General features: G+C 36.1%; 1 protein-coding gene across 2 annotated transcripts in view; it reads left to right on the top strand.

Moving 5' to 3' along the window:
* Positions 1 to 23,564, top strand: part of Tango1 (transport and golgi organization 1) — a 528,108-nt gene that overhangs the window by 409,256 nt on the left and 95,288 nt on the right. For both annotated transcript variants that reach the window (XM_090376510.1, XM_090376509.1), the window contains exon 20: positions 11,506 to 11,541. In XM_090376510.1, coding sequence (XP_090232636.1) covers positions 11,506 to 11,541 — 36 coding nt within the window. The remainder of the gene's footprint in view (positions 1 to 11,505; positions 11,542 to 23,564) is intronic.

Raw genomic sequence — 23,564 nt, 5'->3', positions numbered from 1 at the left:
AACAATAAAATATGCCACCAAATGACTTTTTCCACTATTGTGAATGCAGCCTCATACTGTACTCGTTCTAATAACTGAATTGTTTCAGAGCGTGCTTATTTTACATACAGTGGTGGACAAAAAAATTGCATCACTTGTGAATTTTGCAAATAGTGCGTTTTGTGCTGCATTATGGATTGCAGAAATGTTCGAAATGCATTTGTTAGATGGGATATATATCTCTGTGAATGAAATCCAATAAAAAGACTCCACCTAATATACCTATCTTCCCAAAGGGTGTAAAATGCGTAATTAATGGAAATATGAGAAATCATGCAGTTGACAACCAAACTCACATTTTATTGCATTTATGTGTACAAACTGAAATGACAAGTTAAAGTAATAGTATTATGTACTGTAAATCAGCAAAATAAGTCCTCAGTATTTTGTTGTTCCTCCTCGAGCTGCAATTACAGCCTTGCCATGATCTGGCATAGAGTTAATCCAACTTCTGGATATACGGTTGCCCAATTTCATGGTACCGACACCCTTACAATGCTCTCCTGCATCTGAATCTTACTTGTGGGCTTCTTTTGAGCAATTTCAGATGACATTATGTACCAGCAATTTTCAATAGGGCTCAAATGTGGACTGTTGCTGAGCCAGTCCAACACTGTAATGCCAGCATTTGTGAGGTATGACTGCACCTTAAGGGATTGCTGTTGTTGTTTTTTGGTTTTTAGGAGCATTAGCAACTAAGGCCATATTGCTCCGGGATATGCGGTGTTCATTCCCTGACCTTTCCGCATCCTCCATATTTGGTGGTGACGGGCTCGAACCTCGGTCTAATCAAGAAGCGTGTGCTATGCACTGCTGCTCCTTCCCACCTGGCTACAGAGGCGCCTGCACCTTAAGGGAGAAAAATAAGGTAAAACTTGGTGTAAGTATGTTTTAAGCCTTTTGAGACAAGAAGACAAACTCATTAAATCTAAATAGTATAAAATTTACCAAGTTTTGCTGTGTGGTAAGATGCTGAATCTTGTTAGTTTTGGACGTCGGTTTCTGCATTTACCGTTCTGTTAATAATTTAATTCGCCCCCACCCCTTTGCTTGTTATGCATCCCCAGACCATCTGATCAGCAGGGGAACTTTACAGTCAGTGTGTTATGCAGTCAGGATGGTATGCTCCGATTTTCGTATTCTGGCATATCGCTTCCCATCCGAGCCATGCAGGTTGAATTTCGATTCTTCAGTAAAGATGACAGTGTCCCATTGCTCTTTTGTCCATGAAAGCCCAAGCAAGCCCCTTTTTAGCTCAAGCAAGTCGCTGTCTTCCTCATTTGTTGGGTCAATAGGCATGCAAACCACATTCCAAAGGCCGTCTATGGATAGTTCGTGCACCCTGGGGCGGCTCACATCTGGTGAGTATGGGCTTGGCACACCCAGGGTCCTGAACTGGATATCATCATTCTTCTTTTTCTTGCTGATTCCCTTCTCTCTCTCTCTCTCTCTCTCTCTCTCTCTCTCTCTCTCTCTCTCTCTCTCTCTCTCTCTCTCTCTCTCTCTCTCTCTCTCTCTCTCTCAGGGTAGCTCGGGAATTTTTTTTTTTTTTTTTTGGCTGGTGCAGCCTATGCCTCAGGGATTCCTGCACCATATAGCTAATAATAATAATAATAATTTGTTTCAATACCGGAGGCCATCTCAAAGTCCAGTTTTAAATCAGGAGCACTAGCATGCTGATTACAAAGGCATAGCCATTTCAAATATCGATCTTGGGAAGGCGTAGTCAATCTCTTACGGCCTGATCCAAGTCTTCTCTTCATATCACTGGTTTCACGCTTTAATTTCAGCACCCGGGATACTGTTGACAGTCTATTTTATCAGTGATGGCACACATAGAAAGCCCTTCCTGGGACAGTGCAACAGCTACACTTTTTTTTCTTGGTGTCAACTGAACATATGGAGCTATGCTTACACCTCCGCAAATAGGATACTAACGAGCGTGTATACCCTTTGAATGCCGTATTTATAGAAACGACTGATGCAATACATTGCAATTACTGTCTGATGCAATAGAAGCAATGCCTTTGCTTTGCCACAAACAAAATGGCTGTAATCAAACTATATATAAGGAATTCTTCACATAGGTAAATGCAAAGGACAAACCAGATCAGACCCTTATGTAATGGATGTGGGATGGTATTAGATACCCCCAGCTGAAGTTCCAGATGAACTCAACAGTTACTTTGCATCGATATTTACAGAAGCTCTTCAGATCAATGAGAAATTCTGGGAATGAAGTTGAAAAAAATATAATTAATGATGTTGAAATTTCACATGTTTATTTAATAAAAAAACTTTTGTGCCTACAGGCCACTAAGGCTCCTGGGGTTGATGGCATATACCCTGTAATCTTATGGGGCTAATTATGAGAGCATCACTGGACTCAGGATTAGAAAAGTGCCAATGCATAGGGGTGGTTCTAAGAGTGAAGTGGGAAATTACCGGCCGGTTAGTCTAACTTCAGTAGTAGGGAAAATCATGGCGACTATGATCAAGGGTGGAATTCAGGATTACTTAGATAGAAATGGAATTCTGAAGGATACTCAGTATGGTTTTGTAAAGGGAAAATCATGTTTAACTAATCTGGTTAGCTATTTTGACAGGGTCACTCAAGAGCTGGACTTAGGGAATAATTTCGACATTGTTTATTTGGATTTCAGCAAAGCATTTGACTCAGTCCCACGTGAGCAGTAACTTGATAAGCTGGAACAGGTTGGAATCACAGGGAAAATCCTTAGATGGATAGCAGGGTGGCTTCGGGGCAGGGGGTAGAGGGTTGTGATAAATGGTTATTCCTCAGATTGGGTTGATGTAAGAAGTGAGGTTCCCCAAGGATCAGTATTAGGACCATTGTTGTTTTTTGATTTTCATAAATGACATCAATGAAGGGATAGAGGGCATGATGTCTAAATTTGCAGATGATGTAAAGATTGGTAGAGTAGTTAATAATTGCTGCCAAGCAGAGCTTCTTCAGAATGACCTAGATAGACTTCAGAGATGGTCAGAAAAATGGCAGCTATGATTTAATCCAGCAAAGTGTAAGGTATTACTCCTGAGGAACAATAACCCCAAAATAACTTATACACTTGGCGCAGTTGAACTAAAGCTGGTAGTTGAGGAAATTGGGGATTACGATACAGTCAGATATGAAGTTCTCCATATATATATAATCCAAAAATTAAATAGAGGGGTAAAAAGTAAAAGCAATAAAAAATAAATAAGAAAAAATAGTAGACAAGCTAACGTCAGTGGCAGCAGAAAAGCACAAAACGTTATATGTTGCATATAATAAACTTAAATAAAATATATGCCAGTAGTATGGCAAACCAGTAGAGTGAAAATAAACTTAACCAACAAAATAACAACAAATAAAAGTAAAATGGGGGGGGAGGTATAATAAAGAAGAGGGTACTATTGAAACAACGTTCCTAATATAATTTAGAAAATACAAACCAATTCAAAAGAAATTTAGTGGCGCCCCCAGATTGGCACCCATTTTCGAATTATGTGAAATCTCACTAAAGTGGAAGTGTATACTACGAACAATACGTGACCAAATGAACTAAAAATAATAATTAATAAAATAAAATAGACTGACCATTATGCTCCATCTCGACAGAGGACCATGGCCAATAATAGTCAGGGAATCATTGCATTTCAAACGCTAAACAAATCCATGCAACGACGGAATGATACCAAAATCAAACTGCTAATGCAATAGATTTGCATAGCAGTAGTCCTTATGCAGCAAAAAATAACAAGACTAGTACTCGCATGGCTAAATCATACCACTGACAAAACAGTAGTTGAACTGAAAATATATAGAAACAAATTAGACTATAGATGGCAGTATGGATGCATGTTAGCAGGTCGTCATGCTACTACCATGTAAATATAATCCAAAAATTAAATAGAGGGGTAAAAAGTAAAAGTAATAAAAAATAAATAAGAAAAAATAGTAGAAAAGCACAAACCACTACATGTTACGTATAATAAACTTAAATAAAATATATGCCAGTAGCGTGGCAACTGACATACATGGCAGTAGTTCACGCTTCCACTTTAGTGAGATTTCACATAATTCGGAAACAGGTGCCAATCTGGGGGTGCCACTAAATTTCTTTTGAATTGGCTTGTATTTTATAAATTATATTAGGAACGTTGCTTCAACAGTGCCCTCTTCTTTATTTTTTCTTCCCTTCCCCTATTTTACTTTTATTTTTTGTTATTTTATTGGTTTGCCATGCTATATTTTATTTAATTTTATTATAAGCAACATGTAGTGGTTTGTGCTTTTCTGTTGCCACTGATGTTAGCTTTTCTACTATTTTTTCTTATTTATTTTTTATTACTTTTACTTTTTACCCCTCTATTTAATTTTTTGGATTATATTTACATGGTAGTAGCATAACGATCTGTTAGCACTGTGTCCATACTTCCATCTATAGTCTAATTTGTTTCTATATATTTTCAGTTCAAATACTGTTTTTTCAGTGGTATGGTTTAGCCATGTGAGTACAGATAACCCTCATATAACACGTTAGTTTGGTTCCTACAAAATCTTGTGTAATGTGAAACCATGTTATACAGTACTAGGAATCAGTACAAAAAGGGGGGTTATGTTCCAAAAATGTGCCTTTTTTTTATATAACTATCGGAAACTTAATTTTTATAGTAGTAATAACTTAAAATTTTAACATTATTTTTATAATAGTAGTAACTTAAATAGTAATAACTGAACAAACATCTTACTTTACAAACTGTGATACTTATATGTGAGATAATGTACGTTCATTTAATTTTCTTCCTCTTCATCGCTACTAAGCACAATCTCTTCTGCAGCATCTAGATTTCGTGTACCGTCTGCTCTCTTTAAAAGTCATGCACTCTTCAAAGTCACAGTTATTTTTTATGGTTTCAAACAAGCACAAGTTCAATAGCACAGAACCTAACCCAGAGATTATCCAACAAAATACAGTGAACCCCCACTTTGAATGATACATGAAAATTGGAAGAATATTTTCCAGTTGGCAAAATAAAAATAAATTTACACTTACATACATAGCTTAATTAATATGTACTGTATGTACATACTAATTGATATTTCTGTTCACTGACTTTTTTTTTTTTTTTTTTTTGTTGTAAAATTTAAAACAGTAAAAATGATAAGTAATTAATAACAAAAAACACGGCATGCACAAGTTACAGCAAACCCAATACGCAGTAATGAGTTTCTGAAAATTTGTTTTTTATATGATTGAATATTTCATAGAAGGGGAAATACATTTCACCATGATAATGTGAAAACCCACAGAATTACAGCTATCAGTACTATAGCAAATGCAAGAAGATTGAGTTTACTACCCATTTATAACTGATTACACTAACAGAATAGACCAATAAACCAGAAACTGAAAATAGTTTATATTGTTTTATGGTAGTATCCTCCAGAAATATGCTTTAGAAAAATACCATGAAGGCGATAACAACTAGTGAGTCAACAGCAGGGATTCACAAAAAGGAATGGAAACGTTGAAAATTGCATCTAACATAATAGCAGAGTTTTCCCAGCACAAAAGCTCTAAAATAACGTGTTATGCAAGATTTCCGGCAATTCTCCAACCGTGTTACAGCGAAACTTTGTTGTAGAAATACTGTGTTGTGCAAGGATTGCCACAATTTATCAATCGTGTTAGAGTGAAACTGTATTGTAGAAGTACCGTGTTATACGGGGGTTGCCTGTACTCGGCTTTCTGTCTTATTTTTTTCGCTGCATAGGGACCACCGCTGTGCAAATGTATTGCATCGGCAGTTTGATTTTAGTATCATTTCGACGTTGCATGGATTCGTTTAGCGTTTGAAATGCAGTAATTCCCTGACTATTGTTATCCTCATGGTCCTCCGTAGAGATGGGTCATATGGTCAGTCTATTTTATTTTATTAATTATTATTTTTAGTTCATTTGGTCACGTATTGTTGATAGTCCACTCTTCCACTTTAGTGAGATTTCACATAATTCAGAAACGGGTGCCAATCTGGGGGCACCACTAAATTTCTTTTGAATTGGCTTGTATTTTCTAAATTATATTAGGAACGTTGCTTCAACAGTACCATCTTCTTTATTATTCCCCCCCCCCTCCCCATTTTATTTTATTTTTTGTTATTTTATTGGTTGTTTATTTTCACTCTACTGGTTTGCCATGCTACTGGCATATATTTTATTTAAGTATATATATATATATATATATATATAAATTTTTATTAAAAGCCCAAGTGCAGAAATAAACTACACAATTAAATTTTAATTAAAAAAATTATGTTCATTTTTCATTGAAACATAAATTTTAAACATATCTTTTAGGAAACTTGTGTGATATTAAATAGCTTACAGGAAAGCAACACCAAAAATTTTAGGTTTCTTAGAGACGTCATAACAGAAAATATGAGTACCATTTCAGAAGTTGAAACAGATATTTTTGAACATCACTGTAAGTGAATGTAGCTCAAAGCGCATTATTGTGAATACCTCCTATATATCAGTAGAGTCCCAATTATCCGAGATAATGTGGACTGAGGGAACCTCGGATAATAAAAATTTCGGATAACATAGAAGGGTTGGTAAATTATTATTAAATAAACTGGATTTGAATACATTGATGTGATGATGTACACTCTATTTTCAGGTTATACCTACTTATCAAACATAATGACTTTTAAATTATACAATAAAACACTTTTAATTTTATTTACAACTCTTTTATTACAAAAATTTTTAAAAAATAGTACATATATAAAAATACCAAGTCATAGACAAGAGAAATGTTCAGTTACAGCACTACACCTTAATATAAATTGATGAAGGTATATCAGGCTTAGTGTCGAAGTTTGCAGATGATACAAAGGTTGGCAGGGTTGTTAATGACAGTAATAGCAGTGTGCTACTACAACAGGATCTAGAAAATTTGGGCAGATGGGCTGAGAAGTGGCAACTGAAGTTTAACATTGAGAAATGCAAAGTACTGCATATGAGTAGAAGTAACCCCAGAGGAACGTACCAACTGTGCAGTACTACACTTAGGGTGGTAGAAAATGAAAAAGACCTGGGAGTAATTGTGCAGTCAGATATGAAGTTTCTGAGCAATGCTGACAGGCTGCAAGAGTAGGCCATGGGGTTTTGTCAATGATATACAGGAATTTTGCTAGCAGGGAAAAGGAGGTGATTATCCCTTTGTATAAGGCAATGGTCAGGCCACGCCTTGAGTACTGCATACAGGTCTGGTGGCCTCATTTTAAGGAGGATGTAGAGTTGCTTGAGCGTGTACAGAGAAGGGCAACAAGATTGGTGATGGGAATGAAGGGATCCTCTTACCAAGAGAGGCTTAAATTCTGCAAAGTGCAGCGGTTGGAGACTAGGCACCTGCGAGGTAGTCTCATTGAGGCACATAAGGCCTTGAATGGGTCGAGCACGCTGAATTCTGATGGGATTCTTCCACTTGCTCAGATTATGAACCTAAGGGGCATAAATTCATATTGAGGAAAGACAGTTGTAGAATAGATGTGCAGAAATTTGCCTTTAGCCAGCAGGTGGTTAACTGCCGGAACAAACTTCCATCTGTCATTGTGGAAGTTGATAGCTTAAATAAATTCAAGGAGGAACTGGACAAACATTTAGAGAGAATCATTGTGTGAATTTTTTTTTTTTTTTTTTTTGGCTGATGCTACATAAGCTCATACACTTGCTTTCTTGCATCACATGCCTCTATTACTATTACTATATCTTATAAAAAAATTATATGATAGCACCACATTAGCACCTTAATATCATATAAAAAAAATACCTTAATGGGTTTCTGTTTTATAGAAGCGCCTTGCTTTTTAGCTGCTATGTTTTGTTGGTGCCTAAGTAACAAAACATTGGAGGGCATAGTATCCTCCTGCTGTACAATATAACGCAAAGCTGACTCAATAGCATTTAGACCTGTACGTGTCATGGTTTTTTTTTTAGTTTCTCTGCACTCTTCATTGTCACCTTCACTTTCATCTTTTTGTCAACAAGCTTTACAATCATGTCATCGGTCATTTCCAGCTGTTCATCGGAATTCATCTACTCTTTAATATCCTCTGTAATAAGAGTGTCCGAAACAGGAAGGTTATTGGCTAGTTCTAAAAGTGTTTCCTCACCTCTTTCATCTTCATTTGCCATCTCGTTCTCGTTGGCTTCATTTTGGGAGCATTAAATATTTTTCCAGGATTTAATAAGAGTAGCTGTTTTATCATCATTCCATGCTTCTGCCAACCAGTAAATAATGTCCTCAATGTTTATTTTTTTAAGATTCTCAACAATTCTGGTCCCTGTTTCAAGATTTTGAAGCAGATGTTTTAAGAGATGTCACCCATAGTTGCATTTCCAAGTCTCCAGAACACCTGGATGTAAAGGTTGAAGAATGGATATCACATTAGGTGACAGAAACAGAGCTCTACAATCATGTCATCATTTCATCTGGATGGAATGAAGCATTGTCTAAAATTAAAAGTGTTTTATGAGGAAGTTTCTTTACGTTGAAATTTTTTTTATACTAGGGACAAATTCTTGATGAAACCATGTTTTAAACAAACTTCAATCCATCGATGCATATTTTTGATTTGCGTAGTTAACAGACAAACATTTTGCATTTTTTAAAGCTTGGGGGATCTGTGACTTTCCAATGAGAGATAGTTTTAAGCTTATGCCCTCCTGATGAATTTGAACATGCCAGTACCATCATTCTCTCCTTGCTTCATTTATAACCAGGAGCTGATTTTTCTTTTCTACCTGCAAGCGGTTTGGATCATTTTATAATTCAAGCCCGTTTTGTCACAGTTGTAAATTTGATTCAAATTCAAATTTTCTTCTTTTGAATAATTTTTGCTAATTTAGCAGTAAATATTGTTATTTCTTCCTTACTAGCTGATATAATTTTTCCCCAGTGATAAGCAGATTTCTAACTCCAAGCCTTTTTTTTTTCCAACGATCCAACCAACCAATACTTGCGGTAAATTGTTCTTCCCCTTCATTAAAATGCTTATGAAATTCTAAGACCTTAGCCTGTAAAATCGGTCCAGAAATCGGACTTTCTTTGTTTCTGATCTGTGGGAAAAGCAAAAAAAAAAAAAAAAAAAAAACTTCAGAAGTTTGTTCAAATTCTCCTTTCTTCATTGTTTTTCTATTCATATTTTCACTATCACATATAGATAGTTTTTCTATTCATATTTTCACTATCACATATAGCTCTTTGTGAACACAATTTTTCAATTTCCACTCTCTTTCTCCTACAGTCACTTCACCAAAGTCACTAGCCACTTTTTTTTTATTGTTTTTCCTTGATCTAAGCATTTGATTGCATTCAACTTCATATCTAAAGACACAACAACACACTTCTATATTCCACTCATAGTGCTTACACTAATCTTAATAGTAAAAATGAAACATAACAAATACCCCAGGGGCTCACATCTGGTGAATATGGGCTGGTCCTGAGCTGGATGTCATCATTCTTCTCTCTCTCTCTCTCTCTCTCTCTCTCTCTCTCTCTCTCTCTCTCTCTCTCTCTCTCTCTCTCTCACTCTCAGGGTAACTTTTGAATTTTTTTTTTTGGCTGGTGCAGCATAAGACTCAGGCTTCCTTGCATCATATGGCTAATAATAATAATAAATAGAAAATTAGAGTGTAAAATTTTTACAGTAAAAAGTCACAAAATCAACAAATGTAAAAGATGAGCATAGCTCAACAGTCAACTGGTTTTAGTTCCCGCTCTGTACTGAACTACATATTCTTGTCTTTGATGACAAAGTTTGTACAACTTTTCAACAATTCACCTCAGATATAGCGGAACCTCAGTTAAACGAAGTTCCACGTTATCTGAGGCAGAGCCTCAGTTAAACGAGTCTCGGTTAATCGGGACTCTACTGTACCAAGAATAATATATACTGAATCTTAGTTTACACTATGCTGTTGAATTTGAAGGAAATTCTGGAAAACACAAAAATACTTGAAAAGATATATGTTTCTAAGGCTACCTTATCTCCTCTGTAGTTAGTACTTTCAAAATTCCAATGCTGTGTTTGAAGATTTCAGCAAGAGTTATTTTGGTTTATTTAGTAACTTAGTAAGATAGTCTTAGTAACATGTTTCTAGGACTAACTTCTCTCCGCTGCTAGTCTTGGCGCATCATAGCCGTAGTTGCTAGTGCGCCAAAAAAAAAAAAAATCCAATCCAATCTCTCCTCTGCAACTAGTACCTTCAAAATTCCAACATTGAGATTGAAGATTCAATAAGAGGGTACTATCTTGTTTAATAGTTTGGTTCTAAGCTTTCTTTATTTCCTTATTTTTCAACTTGATAAGTGTCATGATTATAGTTGGTTGCCATAGCATAGCACCACAATTTGTCACCCCAGCAAGGGATATAGCATTTCAACCAGTCTCACGTCCCTTTAATTTTTATTTAGCTATGCTTTGGGATTCCTTATCAGTTGGATTCCTGACAGACAAATTCTCTCTTTATCTAAAAATTTTCATTCTGTTTAATTTTATCATATTTTATTTTATCAACTTCAGAAGCACTCACTTCACAAAACAAGATAGTTTTAATAAGTTGTGTGTGTACTTTGCAAAATTTCCTTCAAATTCAGTACAGTGCATTGTAATGTAAAATACATATGCCATATAAATTTTTTCTTGCATCATTTTCTACTACTAATACTACATCATTCCATATTAACTTGTAGTGTTTTGAAAATATAGTTAGTTAAAAAACAAAATGAAAAATAAAATACTGAATGTGTTACAAGATTGTATAGCCTGTATTTTCTTATTTGTATTTTGCATAGCACATCATTTCATATTTACCTGGAGCTTTAAAAAATCTTAATATCTGTTTATATTCTTTAGTTCTTTTTTTATTCTAAATATTAGGTAAAGAACTATCAGTGTATATACACACAATAGTTCATTTGTAATAGTAAACTACAGTAGTAGTGTGAATGGCATCGATTTAATTGTATCTCATATTGTGACTACCTTCACAGCGAGTTACATGTATTGCACTACCTCGAATAAGTGACACTTCACCAGTGGAGAAGGCTATTGTTTCTTATTCTCAGTGGATACCACCACCCACACGGCACTGTTTCAAGGCTTGTTAGCTTATCATCGGTGGGCGGGTAGGTACCTTGGTATTGCAATCATGCCAACCCAGTTATGAAGTATAACTCCACAATATGAGTGATGCCAAAAGGTGTACATAGTAATATTACTAATTTTATTGTGCATTTAGTTTTATTAGTCTAAATATTAGGGCATCAAGAATTAAAGCAGTCTTAAATTAAATTAAAATGAGCTATAGAGTAAAAATTTAAAAAAATTGATGTAAAAATGTATTGTGTCTTATACAGTATTTGTTATATACAGTGTATTTCTTTTCAGATAGCTGCCCAAGAAAAAAAAGCCCATGAAAATTGGGTGAGTTTTATTTTTTGAATATTTATTTATTTACAAACTTCTCACCCACAGGGCATGCAGACCCTAGATAATAGTGAGAAAGCTGAGATTTATAGAGAATCGATACAAAGTAGCCACTAGTATTAAATTAAATGCAAAATTCGGATTAACAAAACAGAGTAAAGAGCAGTTCCTTATATATAGATGATTTAAGTGTAAAATCAATATTGTGATTATTCAATACTTGAAGGAAATGGAACAAGTAAGTGTTGAGTATGAGGGACAGGCAGTGAGAAATTAGTTTTATAACGAGAATTCAATAGGGGTATACTGAAAGATATTTGTTCAAGAAGATTGGAGAATCGATAATAGAGTTTATGATATTGTAGACAAAAAAGAGACCCATGGAGTTGTCGTCTGGAGTGAAGAGGAATGATTCTGAAGTGACGATAGAGAGGTCTTTAGTATCAACAGTTAAAGGCAAGTCAATTTCGAAATCATAAGAATTTAATGAATTTGATTTGAATTTACTCAAGTCTGGAGGAAGATATTCCTGTTGTGGGGATCAAATAATATCACAGTAATCAAAAATGGGAAGTATAAGCTGCTTGTAAAGAAGAATTATAACTTGTCCACTCCTAAAAATCAAGGAAGAATGCTTAATTAAGCCAAGAAGTTTTGAAGTCTAAGATATAAGATATTATGTGATTGACATAATAAGAGAGATGAAGGTTGGATCAGGCTAGGACATCTAAGTTCTTGAATGTATTAGTACTTGCAATTAGAGAGTTTCCAATATAATAACCAGTAAAGACAGAGGATCTAACTGCATGATTCAAGCAAAAGCAACAATTTACATTTTAATATGTTTATAAATGAGTTATTTTTATTGAGCTAGAATGAGAGGGAACCGAGGCAAGACTGGAGTTCATCACTGTCAGTGATTGAACTCCAGTCCTGTGTGGATTACAATGTGAACTAATATATAATTAATCCACATAATGTGGATTACTATTTTGGAAAATTATGCTCCTCTTAACTAGAAAATTAAGAGTTCCAAAAATTCTTAATACTTTTAGGTAATTCAGCATGCTCAATGCTTAAAACTACCATTTTGCATAAACTAAATGAACATATGATCTTTTAACCTTCCACCTGTTGTGTGTGCCAAAACTGTTTCAGCAGCAAGCACATTGGTGTACAGATCTCACCAATCAAGTTTTTTGGAAAAAAAAAAAAAAAACGGCAAAAACTATTTCAAAATAGGAAATTTTAATAATTTATTCTTAATATTGACTTTTCTTATTATCTTATTACCTATATTAAATAATAAGATTATAAATTAAAATGGCAGTCTCTTGTTATCCAAAAAAATTAGCTTTCACTCAAGAAGCATGTAAAAAAGAAACATGGCAGGTGCTAAAGCAGAGCTTTAAAGAATTTTTTATGGCTGTGTGTCTTCAATGAAAGAAAATAATTAATGATGTAGTTAGTTGGCAGGGCTTTTACCATACTTGAGGAATACTAATATTTTCACATTTTTTTTTCAAAAATTCTCAAAACATTCACAAAAATGCTTTTGTTATTGTTTGATGACTTTAATCAAAGTGCCCATTTAAAAATTAAAGGGCTCTGGGATCTTTTTTTATGAGAACCCCAAGCACGAGAGGTATTAGAACCTATAGTATGTAGTACCGTGCTTGGGTTGGAGGTTGAGAAGACAAAAGAAGATATTTGTTGACATTAGACTTGAACTTCTGTAGACTGTAATTTTCAGGAAATACATATGAAGGAAGATTTTTCCAGAAAACAGCAGTTGAATGAATAAATGAGGAAGACGAAAAGTTGGTTTTGTGAGTTTGAAGTTGGACAGTAAACGGATGTTGGCTGGTGGCAGCACGTGTTCTGAATGTTTTGAAAGAGAGAGCAGGAATTATAGAATCCAGTGCAGAAGAAAAGTGCCTGTGGAAGTATCTATAGAAAAGGCATGGACAGCAGAAACAGAACTTCTATGAGACAGAGAGTGGAGAGAGAGTCTAGTCATTAATTAACCTAACTGCCCTCTTCTAAATGGAATCTAGAAGCCTGAGAGAGGTTTTGGGGGCACCACCCCAGATGTGGGAACAATATTCCATGGTAGGGTGGATTTGCGATTTGTACAGAGTGAACAGCTGTTTGGAAGAAAAGTAACACCGAGAGTGAAAGAGAAAACCAAGTTTTTTAGAAGCAGAGGAAGCAATGTTTGTAATGTGCTTGTGCCAAGAGAGAGATTAGAAGTCAGGGTAATCCCCAAAAGAGATATATCATCTTGCCTAGAAATCGGAGTGTCTCCAAAGTTAAGCATAGGAGCAGAAGAATCCTTTTTGCGAGATATGAGACAGGACTGAGTTTTAGAAGGATTGAAATCAACTAAGTTGTCTTTGCCCAACTGGACAGTTACCTGGAGATCGGCATTTAAGGAATTAATTGAGGATAATTGGATGGAAGGGATTTGTCACCCTTTTTAGGAACTGGCTGGATATGAGCAAATTTCCAAGCAGATGGAAAAACACCTTTTGGAATAAGAAAGTGAAAAAAGGCAGCAAAGAACAAGAGTAAGTTCAGGAGCACAAGTTTTGAGAACAAGTGGAGAAATATTGTCAGGGAATGGAGCTTTCTGAGCATCAAGAGTTGTCAAAATCCTTCTGACATCCTTTTGATGGAAGACCACAGGAGGCATTGAATGGAGCGTGTTGGGAATGTCGGGAGGTGTTTTGCCAAGATCATTAATACACGAGTTGGAAGAAAAATGGATTCTAGAAGGTCAGCTTTATCCTTAGCTGAAGTAACAATAGAACCGTCTGATTTTGACAGAGGTTGGAGCAGAGAAGGGCAAAAGTTGTGACCAATAGCTTTGGCAAGAGACCAGAATGCTCGGCTACCATTAGAGCAAGCAGCAAGTTTTCTACTCTTAGCCTGTTAAAAATCTAGTTTGGACTAATTAATAACTGCATAACTGCTTTACAATTGTTGCGAGGCTTGGTGTAGGCAGAAAATAAAACCGAAGATTTGGAAATAAGCCAATTACGATATGCAACATTCAAGATTTCAACATTCTAGGGCTGTTCAAGAGAAGAATGCAACATTCTTCTCTTGAACAGCCCTAGCACATTTATTGGAAAACCAAGGTTGAGATGAAAGACGAGATTTTAAAGTGGAGTGTGGAATAAAGGATTACATTCCTACAGGAATAATTTCACTGACAGATCTGAGCAAATGTTGACATTAGAAGTTTGGAAACAGTAATCCGACCAAGGAAAAGAAGAAAAGAAATCTCGCAGGTCATCCCATTTTGCATTCTTGTAATGTCATACAACACGAGGTTGGGAATAGCCATGAGGTCAGTGCTCCATTGGAGAAGAGACAATCACCAAGTTGTGATCTGAGGTGCCTAAAGGACCACTCACTTTGAGCGTGTACTTAGAAGGGTTGTTTGTGAGAAAAAAATCAAGTGTGTTGGCTGTATGGTTAGGATTGTCCAGTATTCTGGTAGGTAAATGAACAATCTGTGCGAGGTCATTAGTAATTGCAAAACCCTCAGCATCTCGACCAGCTGGGTTTGTGTGACTAGAGAACAGAAGCCAGCTGGAGTTGTGAACATTAAAATCACCAAGGAAAATTACCTCACTGTTAGGAAAGTTAGACTGGAGAAAGTCAAGTTGCAAAAAGAGGAAGTCAAAGAGCTCCAAGTGATTAGTGGAGTTGGGAGAATGGTAGAGACAACAGATGAATTTGACAAAATGAAGTAGAGAGATTTTAAGCCAGAGAAGTCGAGAAGAGCAGAATCCAAATTACCAAGTCAATATCGGAACGGACATATGCCCATGTACCACCTTTGAGGCGAAAAGAACCGTACAGTGAATAATTTGGGCAACTGAGATGAGCAGTAGTTGAATCAACCAATAACCGAGATTCTGTCAGAAAAAGTACATGGAGTTTGGCAGACTGCAAGTGGAAATGGACATTGTTGAGATTAGAACTGAGACCACGTATATTTGTGAAATGAATTAGGAAGTGTTTGGGAGATTTAGATCTTTTTGCAAATAAGCTAACTATTAGTTCGACAATTCGTGGTGTATTCAATAGTAAGAAAAGTGGGGGAGACATGCTGTATGAAGTAATGAAATTTTGGATATGGCGTACCCATTGTAAGAATAAACTCAGATCCTTTACATAACATGGCCTCGACAGTGCCCCCCAGATACATTTCATTTTGAAAATGAAATCAAAGCAAAACTTTATAGAAAATTAACATGCCATGTGCCTAAACAGAGCTTTAAAGAATTTTTTATGGCTTTGTGTCTTCAATGAAAGAAAATAATTAATGATGTAGTTAATCACCAACCAAAGTGCCCATTTGAAAATTAAAGAGATTAAAAAAAAAATTTTTTTTTAAAGATCTTAACATAAAAGCTCATAAGATGTGAACAGTGAGAAATCTGATAGTCAAGTTTTTTGGAAACTGCAGCAACTTTAATATACACTATTGGAGCTGGAATTACCATGGCTGCTGGCAGCAGACTTGCCCTCCAATAGATCCTCTTTAAAGGATTTAGAGTGTACCCTCCTGCATTATTATTTTTTGTCACTACCCCTTTGTTCATTTATATTTTTAAATATACAGTAGAATCTTGTTAATACACAGTTCAAGAGACCTAAATTTTCACGTTTTGTAATAATGAAGTTTGTTGTAATGAGGTCCCTCAAATGTGTTAAAATTTTACTGTCTTTTTTTTTTTTTTTTTTTTTTTGGTACATACTGTATATCTAGAATAATAAAAATAAAATAAAAACAAAAGTCTTATCTAACAGTGCAGCAATAGGAATAACATATTTTTTAAAGATTTTATTTTATTTCTAAGATAAACTAAGAAAAAACAAATTAACGGAAATGAAAATATTATACAGTATATATATATATATATATATATATTTTTTTTTTTTAATGTAAACCCCAAACACGAAAGGAATTAGAACCTATAGTAGTTAGTACCGTAATTGAGAAGATGAAAGAAGATATTTGTTGACATTGGACTTGAACTTCTGTAGACTGTAATTTTCAGGAAATACGTATGAAGGAAGGTTGTTCCAGAAAATGGCAGTTGAATGAATAAATTAGGATGATGAAAAGTTGGTTCTGTGAGTTTGAAGTTGGACAGTAAATGGATGTTGGCTGGTGGCGGCACGTGTTTGGACTGTTTTGAAAGAGAGAGCGGGAATTATAGAAGCCAATTCAGAAGAACAGTGTCCATGGAAGTATCTGTAGAAGAGGCATGCAGCAGAAATAGTACGTCTATGAGACAGTGAGTGGAGAGACTCTGTTAGAGATGAATCATTTATTAACCTAACTGCCCTCTTCTGAATGGAATCAAGAAGCCTGAGAGAGGCTTTGGGAGCACCACCCCAGATGTGGGAACAATATTCCATGGCTGAGCGGATTTGCGATTTATACAGAGTGAGCAGCTGTTTGGAAGAAAAGTGACACCAAGAGCGAAAGAGAAAACCAAGTTTTTTAGATGCAGAGGAAGCAATATTTGCAATGTGCTTGTGCCAAGAGAGATTAGAAGTCGGGGTAATCCCCAAAAGAGATATATCATTTTTCCTAGAAATTGGAGTGTCACTAAAGATAAGCATAGGAGCAGAAGAATCCTTTTTGCGAGATATAAGACAAGACTGAGTTTTAGAAGGGTTGAAATCAACTAAGTTGTCTTTGCCCCACTGGAGAATTACCTGAAGATCGGCATTTAAGGAATTGGTAGCAGATTTTCGAGAAGTTGAAGCTGATTGAGCAGGGCAAGGTTTCTCAAAATGGAAAGTGGAATGCAATGTGCTATCATCAGCAAAACTGTGGATAGGATTCCCAGTCAATGGAAGAAGGTCATTAATATACAAGAGGAAAAGAGTGGGAGAAAGAACTGAACCTTGGGGGACACCGGCATTAGTGGAGAAGTTAGAAGACAGAGAGCCATCTACCATCACCCTCAGTGAGCCGTCAGAGAGAAAACTGGATAACCAATTACTAAAAACAGTTGGCAAACCATAAGATGGAAGCTTGTTTAAAAGACCTTTATGCAAACACGATCAAAAGCCTTTGAGATGTTAAGAGGAACTACTTGTGTTTCACCGAACTTTTCCATTGAACTGGTCCATAAATGGGTAACATAAGCCAGAATATCACCAGTGGATCGACACTGACGGAATCCATACTGGCGATCATTGATCAGACGGAAGGTTTCTAGGTAGTTTAAGAGTTGGCGGTTAATTGCTTTCTCCATTACTTTAGAAAGAGTAGAAGTAATTGCAATGGGACGATAATTGGATGGGAGGGATTTGTCACCCTTTTTAGGAACTGGCTGGATATGAGCAAATTTCCAAGCAGAAGGAAAAACACCTTTGGAATAAGAAAGTGAAAAAAGGCGGCAAAGAATAGGTAAGTTCAGGAGCACAGATTTTGAGAACAAGTGCAGAAATACCATTGGAACCTGGAGCTTTCTTGGCATCAAGATTCATCAAAATCCTTCCTACATCCTTTTGACGGAATACCACAGGAGGCATTGAATGGAGCGTGTTGGGAATAGTGGGAGGTGTTTTACCAAGATCATTAATACATGAGTTGGAAGAAAAATGGGATGCTAGCAGGTCAGCTTTATCCTTGGCTGAAGTGACAACAGAACCATCTGGTTTGGACAGAGGTGGGAGCAGAGATGGGCAAAAGTTGCGGCCAATAGCTTTGGCAAGAGACCAGAATGCTCGGCTACCATTAGAGCAAGAAGCAAGTTTTCTACTCTTAGCCTGTTCATACTCTAGTTTGGACTGATTAATAACTGCTTTGCAATTGTTGCGAGCTTTGGTGTAGGCAGAAAATGAAACTGGAGAATTAGAAACAAGCCAATTACGATATGCAACATTCTTCTCTTGAACTGCCTTAGCACATTTATTGGAAAACCAAGGTTTATTTAAAGGACGAAATTTTAAAGTGGAGTGTGGGATAAAGGATTCCATTCCTGCAAGAATAATTTCATTGACACAATCTGTGCAAACGTTGACATCAGAAGTTTTGAAACAGTAATCCGACCAAGGAAAAGAAGAAAAGAAGTCTCGCAGATCATCCCATTTTGCATTCTTGTAATGCCAAACAACACGAGGTTGGAAATAGCCATGAGATAAAGGTTCCATTGGAGAAGAAACAATCACCAAGTTGTGATCTGAAGTGCCTAAAGGACCTCTCACATCGACCGTGTACTTAGAAGGGTTGTTTGTGAGAAAAAGATCAAGCATATTGGCTGTATGATTAGGATTGTCCGGTATTCTTGTAGGTAAATGAACAATCTGTGCAAGGTCATTAGTAATTGCAAAAGCCTCAGCATCTCGACCAGCTGGGTTGGTATGACTAGAAAACAGAAGCCAGCTGGAGTTGTGAACATTATAATCACCAAGGAAAATTACCTCACTGTTAGGAAAGTTTGACTGGAGAAAGTCAAGTTGCAAAGAGAGGAAGTCAAAGAGCTCCAAGTGATTAGTGGAGTTGGGAGAACGGTAGAGACAACAGATGAATTTGACACAGTGAGGTAGAGAGATTTTAAGCCCGAGAAGCTCAAAGAGAGGAGATTCCAAATTGCCAAGTCTCTGACAGGGAATGTCAGAACGGACATATGCAAAGGTACCACCTTTGAGGTGAAAGGAATCATACAGCGAATAATTTGGGCAACTGAGATGTGCAGTAGTTGAATCAACCGATAACTGAGATTCTGTCAGAAAAAGTACATGGGGTTTGGCAGACTGCAAGTGGAAATGGACATCGTTGAGATTAGAATTGAGACCACGTATATTTGTGAAATGAATTAGGAAGTGCTTGTGAGGTTTAGATCTTTTCACTGATAAGCTTGCTCTATTGGTTTGACAATTCATGGTGTATTCAATAGTAAGAAAAAGTGGGTGGGACATGCTGTATGAAGTAATGAAATTTTTGGATATGGCTTACACACGGTAAGAATATACCCAGATCCTTGACATAACGTGGCCTCGACAATGCTCCCCGCATACACACTACTTGGACTCCCTCCAGTCACCATCTGGCAGAGTAGAGGTAGCAAGATTATACACTAGCTGATCAGGAAGCCTCATTGAGAGTTACCAATAGGTTCGGTTCAGTGTACTAACTAGCGGCCGGCCTGCGAAAACCGTTTTAGAGCTGTACCCTCGAAATGTAAGGAATATTGGATCTCGCCACGATGTTCATCATAAACTCAAAGGTCATCAATCATACTGCATGATGGAAGAGATAGGGAATATATTTTGATATATACAAATTTTAGTATCACAGTAAAAAGAATTACAATTTTAATATAAAAGGAGACATACAAATCATTAACTTTTTAATAAATTAAACTAATTTAAAGAAAGAATCCAATATTCTTTGCAAAATTTTTGTCCTATATGCATTTTTAACTACAGCACAGACATTATCAAATGTAATAGTTGTTTCTTTATCAACATTACTGCAGGCCAACACATTCTCTTTTATGTTCAATGCATTTTGGGAATCTTTTTTAGATGGTAGTGTGTGCACTTTTTCACTTTTGCTGGTAACAAAAACATCATTGTTCTGTTTGGTGCTCAGCAGCTCTTCTGGTGTTGGCATTGCAGTGGTAGCAACTTCATCATCCACCTTCATAAACTCTTAAAATTCACCAACAAAATCCATATGCTCCTTCAAATTCCTCAATGTTGCTATTACATTTGTCTGCTGGACCATGTTTTTTGATTATATTCTCTCCAAAGCCACACTTTCTGAAGCAGTTGATTATTACACTTGATGCAATACTGTTCCAAGCAATAACAAGATTACGGATAGCATCCAAGGCATTTCAATTTGGCTGCAAATTGTTCCCTCCTTCTATGTTGCGGATCAAGTACCTTATCAGACGGGCACTGTATACTCTGTTAAGGTTATAAATAATATGTAGGTTAGTGCAAATGCATCATTTTAATTTAACTATCTAATTAAATTGGCATCGTTTTGGTTATATCTCATATTGTGACTGCCTTCATGAGTTGCCATGGTATTGTACTACCTCGAATAATAACACTTCACCAGTGGAGAAGACTATTGTTATTTATTCTTGGCAGATACCACCACCCAGATGGCACCGTTTCAAAGCTTGTTGGCTTCTCTTCGGTGGGTGGGCAGGTACCCTGGTCTTTCAATAGTGACAACCCAGTTATGAAGTATAACTTCATAACTTCATTATACCTCGTAGCATGAGGCCTTTGCCCTTAAATACTGTATGGGTTATAAATAATGCCTTGATCCAGTGGTTGCATTAAACCGGTGGTATTGGTGGGGGGGGGTAAAAACATTGGTCATATATTTGTGAACTTAAATGTCTCAACAGGATCTGCTGTACGATCTAGAATCATCAAAATGTTCCTTTTTCTGAAGCCATTCTTCTGTCACTTTTGATAACCAACACTGAAAAATTTTACCATAAGCCAAGCACTTCTATTGACCTCATAATCACAGGGAAGTCAGTTAACTGCTTTAAAACATCTTGGCTTGGAAAACTTACCAATGGGCATGGTTTTGTACTGCCATCTGAATTGCAGCATAACAGAACAGTGAGTCTTTGTTTACTAAATTTTCCACCATTTTCCACCTTTCCTCGAACAGCAAATGTTTTGTTTGGCAGCAAATTATAAAATAAACCTGTCTCATCAAGATTAAAAATATCCTTTGCCTGATATTTTTCAAGAATGGACCTTACAGAACACGACCAGTCTGTAGCCTTTTCTTTGTTGACTAATCCAGACTCACCGCAGACATTTCGAGAAACGAAGTTATTCCTGTCTTTAAATCTTTGGAGCCAGCCACTGCTGCATTTGAAGTTGCTAATTCCATGTTGCTGAGCTAGATAATTTGCCTTTTCTTGCAAAATCTGACCTGATATTGGAAAATTAGATGCACACATTTGTTGGTACCATTCAAAAAGTTTTCTTTCAAGCTCCTCGTGTTTTGCACCACGAATTTGTTTCTTGTTTTTCATCCCTGCTCCAATAGCACGCATTTCTTCGAGTCTTTTTCTATTTTTCAGTATTGTAGATAAAGTAGGTAAAGGGATGGTGTGTATTCCTTTGCAATATCTGTTTTGCTTCTTTCCATCCTATCAGCCTCTTGTATAATTTTTAGTTTAATTTCCAGACTTAATCTGTATTTTTACGTTTTTTCGCCATAACACTGCTAGATAAGATTTAATATAAACAAATTTTAAATTAATTTAAAGACACAAGTTCCAAAAAAGACATCAGCTCGGATAAATTGGCACAAAAAATAGATTGCTGTATACAGTAGCAAAAGACTCTTTGAACTGGGGTAACAATTGCAACTGACCTTATTCCCATGGAGAGCGAGGGAGTGCACGTAAACAACCTAGAAAAACTTTTTATTCTTTTGTTAATTTAACAACTCATCCTTCAGAAAGATGTTTTTCAGAGTGCACTTGATGTTGTAACTACCATAAACCGCTTTTGTTTTACACAAAACTAATTTCTAAGAAGTCAGTGGCATCCTTCAGGAAGTAGGGAGCCAGGTGGGCAGAGGCAATAATAGGAGCAATAACTGGACAGCTCTGCCAAGATTTGTATTAAACATACAAAATGACAATATTTATTTCTCATTGGGTGAAAAAGAACTTTGTAATACAAATTAACCAAATTTTGTAATAAACGAATATATTTACATAGAAAGGCCTATCCTTTTGCAGGGAATGGTATGTGCTTCATATAAACGAGTACTTTGTATAAAACAAGTTTGTATTAATGATATTTTACTGTAAATGAACAAAGTAAAAATTTTATATATGAAAGGGACCCCTTGAAAGGTTTTGTTACTCATTGTCCATTTGAAACAGTCTGATTGGTGATTGTGGTTAATTAGTCTTAGGCACAAATATAGTATAAACATCCTCTCTTCCATCCTCCCTCCCTCCCGATTTGTAAAGTAAGATCATCATTAGCCATTTTCAATCCACTGCAGGATAAAGGCCTTTCCAACAACTTTCCAGTTCCTTCTGTTTTGTGAAATGGCCATCCATTTACTACCCATTTTGAATTTCATCTGTCCATCTCTGTTGTCTTCCATGTTTTCTTTTAGCTCCCTTTGGGTAGCATTCTGTTATTTTATTAGTATCTTCTTGTCTTCGAGCTGTGTATCCCGCCCAGTGCTATTTCAATGCTATTTGAGTTTTGATAAGAATGTCCTTTATTTCTGTTTGCTACCTAATCCATGTGTTTCTCTTCCTATCTAACAGTCTGATTCCCAATATAATTTGTTCCATTCTTCACTGTAGTTCTCAGCTTCTCTTCCATTCTTTTGGTGAGTGCCCAAGTTTCACTTCCAGGGAGTATACATTGGTTCATTATTTTATGTTTCAGATAAATTGGGATATTGCTCCTCAGTATGTGACTATATTTCCTGGATGCTATCCATCCAAAATTTCTTCTTCTCTTGACTTCCAGACATTCATCATTATTTCAGCTAATGACGTTTCCCAGATAAGTATATGAATCCACCTCTTCGATTACTGCTCCTTCAGTGATTATATCCCTTTCTGTGGCATACCTGTTCATCATTACTTAATTTACTCATCATCATAAGTAAGATATGAAAGCATGACATTGTTAATGAGACAATGTTTCTGTAATTCACTAATTTTAATGTGCCTTAAATAATATACAAAAACTGGACAAATTTTAGTAAGCTAATGAGTGGCCAAAAATCGCATATCAGTAACACTGGCCATCAAATTTAAACTTTTTTAAATTGAGAGAATAAAACTACACATGGTCTGATCAACTAAGAATTATCAAATTAAATTAACCATCTAGACAGGAGTTCAGTTATACTACAGTCACAGCATGTATTTGTTAAGGGTGCAGTCTTGCGTGACAAATTTGATTGGATGCTGTGTGGAATTAGAAAGGAACTGAATGCAAAAAATAACTTTCAT

The sequence above is a fragment of the Mastigoproctus giganteus genome, chromosome 6 (genome assembly GCF_048544385.1).
Source record: "Mastigoproctus giganteus isolate SK-2022 chromosome 6, ASM4854438v1, whole genome shotgun sequence".
Taxonomy (NCBI): Eukaryota; Metazoa; Arthropoda; class Arachnida; order Uropygi; family Thelyphonidae; genus Mastigoproctus; species Mastigoproctus giganteus.
The sequence above is the reverse complement of the archived record's forward strand: the minus strand, read 5'-3'. Positions and strand labels throughout refer to the sequence as shown.